The 10,393-nt window shown below is 42.2% G+C and overlaps 1 protein-coding gene across 3 annotated transcripts; it reads right to left on the bottom strand.

The window, feature by feature from the left end:
- Window positions 1–236: 236 nt before the first annotated feature.
- Window positions 237–10,348, bottom strand: LOC122412997 (pro-resilin-like). Of its 3 annotated transcripts, XM_043423053.1 has the most exons (4): window positions 10,021–10,348; window positions 3,000–3,392; window positions 413–731; window positions 237–330 (listed from the first exon to the last, which is right to left on the bottom strand). In XM_043423053.1, exons 1-3 carry the CDS (start codon window positions 10,054–10,056, stop codon window positions 456–458), a joined length of 705 nt encoding a protein of 234 aa, XP_043278988.1. In that variant the 5' UTR covers window positions 10,057–10,348; the 3' UTR covers window positions 237–330; window positions 413–455. The 3 variants fall into 3 exon arrangements, with proteins under 3 accessions (XP_043278988.1, XP_043278987.1, XP_043278989.1); XM_043423052.1 differs by having other exon boundaries at window positions 237–731; window positions 10,021–10,347; XM_043423054.1 differs by lacking the exon at window positions 10,021–10,348 and adding an exon at window positions 4,608–5,012 and having other exon boundaries at window positions 237–731.
- Between the last annotated feature and the right edge of the window lie 45 nt (window positions 10,349–10,393).

Genomic DNA, 10,393 nt, shown 5'->3' with positions numbered 1-10,393 from the left:
TTATTTTACGTCCTCGAATATTAATCGCTAATTTTTCATGAGTTTATCGACTCACAGTTACGATTCCAGAATAAATTTTACATCCTCAGGTCCATCTCTTCGGTTGATTTTACAAAACGTAACGTTCTCTTAATCCTTTACGGTAATTGGCATTGAATTACTTAGGACGGCTGAGATAACGAAGTTTTTCAGTTACAAAATATTCTCCCCGGAGATATTCCTCGACCCAATATCAATTTGTCGGGCAAATACTCTTCTGTATTTTCATTCCTTTTTTCCAAAGCGTTTTTCGCATGATCAATATTTAAATCTTCATAATTATGTAAATATCTATATAAAATAATAATAATAATAATAATAATATTAATAATAATATTTATAATAAAGGAAATAATAATTATCGTAATAATACCGAGTTGCGAAATAAAATTTTGTAGCACAATTTTTGGTCGGTATCAGTATCCGCGGAAGTTGCCACCTTGGCCCGGCGGTCGTTGAAGATCGAGACGTGGAGTACCTTCGTAAGAGACCTGAGCACTGAATCCGTGTTTCCAATCGGCCGTGTAACGCACTATCTGCGTGCGTCCGTCCGGTAATTGTACCCGATACTCGCCTCTGGTAACGTCACCGTCGCTTATCGCATTGTGCGAATAATCATTCCCAAAGGCGTCCTCTTTAACGGCGTAGTTGAAATCGAACGGCATACCAGGCTCGTGCACATGATCAGGATGCTGAAAAGATACGAACGATTCATAATTTTCCTCCTGGAATGGCTGTGAGGATGAGCAATCGGGCAATCTTTCGGGGTTTGCTTGATGATCGCCGTGCGTCATTATTCTTGATTTAGTTTCAATGTTTAAGGAAAAAGGGAATAAAAAAGGTTTCGGGGAGCGAAAAGGGACGAAGTTAGACACTTTCGAGTGTTTTCGTGACTCCCGATGACTTTTGAAACGTAAAGTTTATCGTTTAACCACCCCAATTAGATGGGCAAAAAAAAGACTATTTTTACGAATTTTTTTGATCGGTATAAATTATAAATAAGGATACAAACATTGTTAGGTCTAAAAAATACACTCTTGAAATACAGAAAACATTTTTTTTAGTTTAATTTTACTCAATTTTCGTACAGAAAAATGGGGGAGAAGATAGGTCCAAAAAAAAAATGACTGTGCGCTGTTGATAAAACCTCTGGAACGGATGATCGGAGAAAAAATAAAATGGTTTTAGATTCGATAGGTAAATGGCTGTAGCGCATATCATACGATTTTTGATTTTTTCATAAACGACAAAATTGCGGTCATTTTTCTAAAAACTACGAAAAAGCACGTTTTTTTTCATCGTTTTTTTCAAATAAACAAATAGTTGCACTAAAAATTTCAAAATTTCGTATGATTCGCGCTACAGCCATAGTCATAAAGAACGCGTGGTAAAATTTTGACGAGAATCGGTTGAATAGTTTCGGAAATTTTATCAACGAGCCGTCGAAAAACGTAATTTTGAGAAAAACGCGTTTACGGACTGCTCAGATGTTTATAAAATTTTGCCACGATACTTTTGAATATGTATACTTTCGAAAAATTCAGTAAAAAAATGATTTTTTGAAAATTATAATTAGGGTAGACCTCTTAACAAAGTGGCACCGTTTGATGAGGAAAAACGGATAAAAAATGGTGAAAAGAATGGAGAATGCCTGACGATAGTGAAATTATGTAAGGTTTCAGGAGCTATAAATTTTTCCATATGATCTTTATGATCGAAAGAATTTCTGCAAAGGCGTGGAGAAGAGATTGCGCTGAGTCACCTCGCCCTCAATGAATTTATTCCACATTTTCTCATCCAACGGATCGCTACCAGCAACGATTATTTCTCGTACATTTCCTCCTCTCTCTTTCTCCCTTCTTTCTTCCTACGTTGAGTATTTCGATCGGCGTTTGTGCATACACCGAGTTTCTTTGATCATCCGGCGAGCGGGCGCGCGTAACTTTGAACGTTGTAATATTCGAAATGATGAGGATGAAAGTGCGATCGTGTAATACGGTATTAAATCAATTCTTTTTCTTCAATTTATTACCACGCGCGAACCGACACAACCCACAAAGCACAAGATTTCCTTATGAGCTATCGCTACATTATGTGACCGTCGTTTTTCACTTTTCTCTGGCAATTACCGTGCATTCGAAGAGATAAAATCTCCCATCGATTTACTCACTCGACGCGCCCCCCTCATCTCGCTTCTCCGTTCACGCGAGAACTCTCTTTTACAATTGTACATTTTTTTTATCTCCAACAATTTATAGCCTCGAGCGATCTACGAACTAGGCATTTATCAGTCCAAGCAGTGACGAGGCTCGTTGGAAGGAATATCAGTTTCCACCCTTCATCGATTCTTCGCTACTAGAAAATTAGAAGTGTCAAAAAAAATACGGCTTTGAAGGAACCCGGCACACGGAAACTCGAAATAATGAAACGACCCACGATTTGGTTTCCGGACCAGCTTTATCCCGCGATTAACAGTGATCACACTGCGCGATATTGCAAACTGCACATCACCTCAAGACGATGGAAAAACGATTACATCGAGTTACATATTCCGCGCGAGAGGTCTACGGCGTCGAGAATTACGTGAGAGAGTAACTCGCGGATCGAACGATCGTTCGATCACCTCTCATGCTGGATGAGAAAACAGCGTTCCTCTCTGCTTCCCAACTGCCTCTATGCGCATGATTTCCCCTTGTCTTGCATAATTCGCGAATTCGTAAAATGGACGTGGAACAAATTGCTAATAATATTGCAGTTGGAGAAATCAACGTTGCGGAATTTGTTTATGCATTTTCATTCGAATGGTGTTGTGAAAAAACGAGGCTTCGCGTAGCCTCCTTTTGAGCCTTCGGATGGCTAATTCGACGGAAATATGAAGCTAATCCACTCGATTTTTTCAGGCACAAGTCGAGTGACAGCAAAAACGATGATGAAAATGAACTAAACAATTCTGAACTCACATCCGGTGGGAGGTGATTTCCATTGTTGTTACTCGGTTGTCCAGGATAGTCGGGGAAGATCGGCGTCGGCCTCGGTCCAGGAGTAGGGTATCCACCACCGCCGGGCGTTGGCCTCGTCCCCGGAGTTGGTCTAGGGCCTGGACTAGGGAAGGGTCGAGTCGTCGGACCCGTGCCCGGGCGGTTGGTGGGTCTCGTCGTGACCGGCGGAAACGAAGGGGTTGGACGCGGCCCTGGTGGAAATGACGGCGTTGGCCTCGGGAAAGGTACGCTCGGCGTGTTGTAATTGTATCCTTTCGTAGGCTCCGGAGGCAAATAAGTGTTGCGTCTTGTGCCTGGCGGTAGATCACCCAAGACGCTGCTCATCGTTGTCCAGCACATCATCAATAACGTCAGCTGCCGAGGTGAATGAAAAACTCGACGTTAATTACAGTAATTACGGTGACTAATTTATTTACCTATTGAGCTCAAATTGTCCATTATGTTCTCTAATGAAAATCTCAAACGTCGAGAGAATAAATCGACGTGAGATGTCTGAAGAAAATTCATTGTAAATCATCTTCGGATGATCACTACAAAAATGACTCGAAACTTAATTGTTATTACAAAACCTGTAACGTCCCGATCTATTTTGGTCGTGAAAAGTTTGGAAAAAATTTCAAACCAACTCAAATTTCCAAGCCGAAATATTCGATCGAGCTACGTAATTAACGAATTCTCCGAACATGGAATTCAGAAAAAGGTTACGTTGTCTCGTGCTGCGGATCGTACGAATGAATTATTTTCATTCGACTCGCCGAAATGTTGTTCTTTACCCAGATGGTATCAAACTCATCGTTCTTTCGGCACACCTGCTGCATGCATGACGAAACGGTGATGTGTTACTCGACTATTTATGGCACCGAAGCCATACAGGGGGTGAAGTCTTAAATGCGCGTTGGAAATGCTACTTTCGTTGAGGATTAGAGACAAGTGTGGAACTCGGATTACAATGATACAAAATTCGTAGATCTTGCTTGTTGAGTTCGAGGACCGAGTTTTTTCTGTGCATCTTCCATATTCCTTCGATGAATAATCATTCGTTTTTTTTCTTCAATATTTAAGCTACGAAGTGAAAGGAAATGGTGGAGTTAATAATGCTGGTTATGAAAAAACAATGATTGTGCATTTGAGGCAACTTTTCTCGGCGTGTATGCCCGTGACGTTAAAATAATGAACTGGAAGAATGTTGTGCCCACGAGCGTTTCACCGATCCTGGCTTATTTTGTGCTACGCCAAAGAATTAAGACGGAAAAAATGTTACAAATTTTTATTCCCTCAAGCGTGTTTTTTCGCTCCTTCTGTGCGAGTCTCTCATAGGTCCCTCTCTTTCTCTCCCGGTCTGACTTTCCTCGTTGCTCTCCCGAGGGCTCTTTACCTTTCGACACGAGAGGGAATTGAGCCGGAAAAACTTGGTAAATTATGAAAATTTTTCATAAATATTTAACAACCTAGTAAAAGATAGCCAACTAAAATCCAGTCTCCCCCCCCCCCCCCTTTTTAAGCCTCTTCGCATCTTAGCCAACTTTTTTATCACCGCGTCTTTGGGATTTTTTTCGAACATCGACTCACCTGTTTTTCCTGCGAGGCGAGCATATATTTACTAGTTTTACGACGACCGCCGCGCTCTTGTCCCGGGAAAAACTTTTGTCTCTTTTATCTCCAATTCCCGCGCTTGTTCTATCGAATTTTCTCAAAATAACGGGAGCAAAGGACGAGATATTCGCCGAACGGTGATTATTTCTCTGCGCAAATCGACTGCGGTTATTGATGTTGCCCTCTGAACATGGAAACGTCTCATTGACCACAGACAAACCGTCGGTATTTCCATTCCATTAATCACCCCGTCGGTTCGAACTGCCTCGATCCAATTCCATAAAAAATCATACTTTTAGTACCAACATTTATTGCGAGCGAAAGAAATCTCTGGAGAAATAACCGATGCTCGGGCAACACGCAGAAACGATTATTTGAAAAGTCACGAACCGAACGTCGAGCAACAATGCTCGCTGGACCGGTGGCTCCCGAGACTCGCCGCGAAGTTTATCGCGGTGTTAAGACCGTCTGTCAGAGCTGTTAATAATTCATAAGATATTTACCGACTTTGAGGATATCGCGCTGATAAATATATGAATGTAAATAAGAGCCAATCGAATGTATTTGTCGGGAATGGCATACGCGGCCAGTAATTTATTAACGCGACGGTCGTAAACTCCGCTCGTGTACTCTCCCATTTTCTACATCTGCAACAGCTTCTCGCTCACTCCTCACTGAGAATAAACAGTCCTTTTTTCCGGGCCTCCGGGCAGCGCAGTGTGTACTATTTTTTTTTCCGTATGAATAGAGATACACGAATACGATATTAGCTTTTATTATCGTCGAGATTGAGATATGCTTCGCAGTCTTTCATCCCCCGTGTACCAACGGTGATTAATTCGTTTGCCCTTCATCGTTGACATCCATAAAACTCGAAGAAGATTAAACTCTGCCAGTGTATAAATCCACACGTCGCGTCCTATTCCTCGCGACACTATCGCACTCGACTTATTTATTTTTCTTTCGCCTCCTCTTTTCCTTCATTTTCTTTTGCTACGTACGAAATTCCTGGACGCGAGATTATTCCTATAACTATATCTCTCCTTAAGACTGCTGGTCTACGAGAGATACTCTCCGAATGACGGGGCTGTAAAAAATACACCAGCGGGAGCATCGACGACACAAGTATATCGTGTTTCCACGTCCGTTATGAACTCTGTTTTTATATACGATCCTGGGTATTTATATATCGAGCAGTAACCGTTGCACGCTCGGCCTCGAAGTCTCCTAATTTTTTATATTTAAGATCGAGGACCTGTAAAAACGTTTCGAGCTTTCTCGGGCTCCATTGCTATTCGATTTTCCGAATACTTTTCCTCTGCTTTCTCGTTATTTACGTAACAGCAACAAGGAAACTTATTTACCAATATTAAAGTTCAATTAGGTCGGTCGGTTTTTTAGGGGCCTACCTTAATTAGACGGGCAAGAAAAAGACCATTTTGACGAATTTTCTTGATCTGTATAAATTATAAATGAGGGTACAAAAATTGTTAGTTCTAAAAAATACACTCTTGAAATAGAGAAAAAAATTTCTTTGGTTTTATTTTACTCAGTTTTCGTACAGAAAAATGGGGGAGGAGACAGGTCCAAAAAAAATGGCTGTGCGCTGTTGATAAAATATCTGGAACGGATGATCGGAGAAAAAAAATAAAAATGGTTTTAGATTATCATACGATTTTGTTTTTTCATAAACGACAAATAGGCGTTCATTATTCTAAAAACTACGAAAAAGCACGTTTTTTTCATCGTTTTTTGCAAATAAACAAATAGTTGCACTAAACATTTCAAAGTTCGTATGATTCGCGCTACAGCCATAGTCATAAAGAACGCGTGGTAAAATTTTGGTGAGAATCGGTTGAATAGTTTCGGAGATTTTATCAACGAGCCGTCGAAAAACGTAATTTTGAGAAAAACGCGTTTAAACCAAACGAAGCCAAGTAAACGTCGCTCAAAAGTACACTTGGACTGCTCTTTATAAAAGATCTTTATAAAATTTTAGTACGATACTTTTGCATGTGTATACTTTCGAAAAAGGCAATAAAAAAAATGGCTTTTTAGGAAATTCTAATTGGAGTAAACCCCTTAATTAATAGGAGGAGAAGGCGAGCGCTCGATTGAAAACAATTCGGAAGTAATCGCTCAGTACAATGCAATTTACAATACCAATTTATGGAAGGTTTAATGGTTTTTATATTGCAAAGCAGAAGTTTCGTATGTTCATAAATAATGATCGATCGATACGGGAATGACGCACAAAGTCTGATGGGTCCATCAGTTTCGTATAAAAAGTCTCAGGCTTCATGATATTTATGTTCACCCATAAATATGCGTGACTCGCGGCTCTCCCCGGGATTTTCTCGAATGCACGAGTCCACCTGAGACTCGAAGTTTTCTTCGCGTTACCTTAGCGTGGGATTGTACAGAGCACGTTAAGGGAAGTGGGTCCGGTGACAAAAGTCTTTTCTTGTTCTCACCTTGGCAGCTATAAATTGGAGAACACTTCGAAGGCTTTGAGGCATCGAGGGGAGTCGTTTTGATCAAAGTGGGGGGAACATGGGCTCGCTTTTTGCGAAGCTCGTCAAATTCGTGAAATTTTTTCGCCAAACTTTTCCAACCGTGACTCAGAGCCTCTGTTATTTTTTCTCCCGCCTCGACACAACTTACGTATGCTTGACTCGTAAACGTCCCTCGCTTTTCTCAAGGGCCCCCTAACGATTCGCGGAACTTTAATTACCGACAATTACCAATGTAAATTTCGCCCAATTTCCAATATTTTAAAGCCCCGATCGATTCTCGACTCAAGAACATTTTACATACGTATCCGCATACCTAACATGGAAAAGGGGAGGGGAAACGAAAAGGAGAGCTCGCGTCGCTTCGTGGGCTCACGAGCACGTGACCCAGTGGCTCCTATCAACTCTTCCTTTTCTTCCTGCCCCCTCCTCATTCCCCGCTTCGCCCATTTTTACTATCTTTCGCCTCGCTAACTTCGGAGAGAATCGAGGGCAGGTGGATCGAGAATTCCCCGAGAGAAGGGGCATTCTCTTTCCAGTTTTGCTCCCGAGTCGGAGTAGAGCACGCGTCTTGGCACGACCACGGAATACGCGTCCCGATGTGCATGAAAACGTACGGGAATTGTGAAAAGTCCATGCTTATGAGGCATTGCGTCGCGGTGGATCGCATCGCTGAGCGCAGTTGGTAGTTAAACATGACCTACACGCACACAAAAGGACTCCACATTCGCACGGATGTTTATAAGGCGATTCAAATTTCAATTGGAATTTACGTACGCGTCGCTTATTTGACGAAAACGGCGCCCTTCCGCGGGGGCCGCCCGAAACCTGGTGAAAAATGCAGGCTCCCAACTTTTTTAATTACGGAGTATCCTTTTGCTCTCTCTCTCTCTCTCTCTCTCTCTCTCTCTCTCCATCGCAATTCTTTTCTCGCGGTATTGTTGAGTGAGTATTTCACAACGACGATGAACGGAAGGGCTTTGCAGGTCACCGCGTATTTGAGAATCTATTGACATTTGTTTAAAGAATTACTAACAATTGTTAGGTGAGGCGTGTTCTCGGTTCGTGCTCGTGCAAAATAGATTTTCTATGGAGCCACGGCGGCTGGAGCAGCGCGGTGAAATATTGAGAAAGTTCTGGGACTGCTTCCAATAGAAATTCTCTTTTGAAGTACGATTTTATTGAACAGTTTTTACACACGCTTTATACATATTTTGTTTCTCGCGATACGAACGCGTGTGGTTCTATCGCTCGGGGAACGTCACTCGGTTTTTTTAATCGATAACGCGCTGCCGTACCAAAACTTTTGAGGAGACTCCGCCGATGGGATTTCGGACAAGTTATTTTCGTCGTTTTCGTTCGACGTTTTTACGCGATAAAGTAAAACTTTCGAGGCCAAAGTAGCCTGCTTTGATCGATCGAAATGAATCCACGGTACGCTTGATGAACAAATAGACTGTAATTGCGATGCTTAGGCGCAGGGAGCGCATTCGTGCGACATTTGAATCGGGACTCGGAGGAATAAACTCGTTCGATGTATCGTAAACGAAAATATTAAAAGGCTCAAGAGCTCTGGAGCATCATCGGAAGAATCAATTTAATACGCGAAAGGGAAAACTATCGGAAAAATAACAAGCGTGTGTTTTAACGCCATTGGGCGTTAAAAATTCTTTGGTATCTTCATGCATTCGCTCTGCCCGACGAACACTCCCGAACCAATCGAAATGTGCATGCCGAGGTCGTACATCGTCGAACGTACAGTGTGCGACAATTGAGAAGGAGAATACTCGAAGAGAGAATATAACGAAATTCTTTTCACCTGCATCGCAATCCGAGTGAAAACTCGACGTTTTCTAGTATCGATCATACGCACACTCGTACGATAGTAGAAAATTGTAAAACAAAAGGGCTCCTCGAAGCATCCTTTATTTCCCAAAAACGAGCTCTTTACATCCTTTTGTTTGATATCGAATCTATGCACGTTTGCGTATTTGAATACATGTGTATAGAAGCATTTAGGTTCTGTACCACAGGTGTATCGAATGCAAATTTGAGGATTGGTCGCGTTTATATAAATACACAGGGAAACGTTTATCGAGAGGTAAAACATGGCTGAGGCTGAGTAACGTGGAACGGAGTTACATCGAAAGCTCGTTGCAAATGCGCCTCTTCGATAGTCAGCTGAGGAATGTACATGCTCCGTGGGATCGTATGATAGCGAATATTCGTTGAAATGTTGACATTCGTTGTTTCCATTCAACCTACTCCAGCCCTCATCTCTGGTCACCGCACACTCTCCCTCTCAGCGGGATGAACCGCGATGAAACTTTGTCCTGTGTACTCGAGAATCGTATTGCTGATGGCGAATTTCCATATACAGGCAAATATATCGCTCGACGGTTCGCACGTCGTGTTTTCCACGCCAAATTAGTCAGCCGTAATTTAAAATTTATGCGGAATTTGGAACAACGAAAAATATCAAGTTCTACGGATAAAAAAATCCGCGTTCGGGCACTTCCGGGAGCGGGGGGTGGGGAGGGGGGGAGATGGGAAAAGTTTCACGGCAAAACGTGAATTCGGATACGAGCTCGTGGGAATGGCTGGTTTGATTGAAACATTGCAAAATCATGGCCGAAACTCACTCCCGCGCACGAACTAAAGTGTCACTCGCAATTTAAGGCCCGGATATAACGAAAAGAACGAGACTTTTCTCTCCGAATTTTCTTCCACTGGAATGAAAAAATCCTTGAAATAAGTCTCGGGGGACTCGATTCGTCACGAAGCGCCCTATAAATGTAAATATACAGAGGAGCGGAGGAGATCGGCGGTTACTATTGCGGAAGCACGTTTGCGGTTGACCGATAGCGTGGACGTACCTCAATTCGAAACATGTTTCTCGTTCTCTCGGTCATCGATTATCGGGAGAAAAACGGAAAGGCTTTTTCTCTGAGTGGCTCGAAACGAAAAAAAGGAGGAAAGCCCGTAAAACCAGGTCCCGCACTGACGATTCGATATCCTGATCGTTAATCCGTATATTTCAACGTGTCGACAGTATCGCAGCTTTTTATTATCATTCGAGGCCCCTGAATTACCAGTTTTTTGATAATAAAACCACAATATATTAGCACGATTGTTGTTTCTCGTCTTTTTCCTGCACCGATCACACTGTCTTCGCTCGATAAAAGATTTAAGCAACTGGCCGTTGTAACGGTAACTCCTTGTTTATATAGCCTGAGATCTCTAATAAGA

This window comes from Venturia canescens, chromosome 7 (genome assembly GCF_019457755.1).
Source record: "Venturia canescens isolate UGA chromosome 7, ASM1945775v1, whole genome shotgun sequence".
NCBI lineage: Eukaryota > Metazoa > Arthropoda > Insecta > Hymenoptera > Ichneumonidae > Venturia > Venturia canescens.
Note: the sequence above shows the minus strand (reverse complement) of the source record. Positions and strands in the feature narration are given on the sequence as shown.

Coding starts and splice junctions, on each gene's coding strand:
- LOC122412997 (XM_043423053.1), bottom strand. CDS start 10,056: ATGACCGAGAGAACGAGAAACATGTTTCGAATTGAG. Junction 3,393..10,020: donor GAAACATGTTTCGAATTGAG/GTACGTCCACGC, acceptor TCACCTCGGCAG/CTGACGTTATTGATGATGTG. Junction 732..2,999: donor GAAATCACCTCCCACCGGAT/GTGAGTTCAGAA, acceptor GTATCTTTTCAG/CATCCTGATCATGTGCACGA.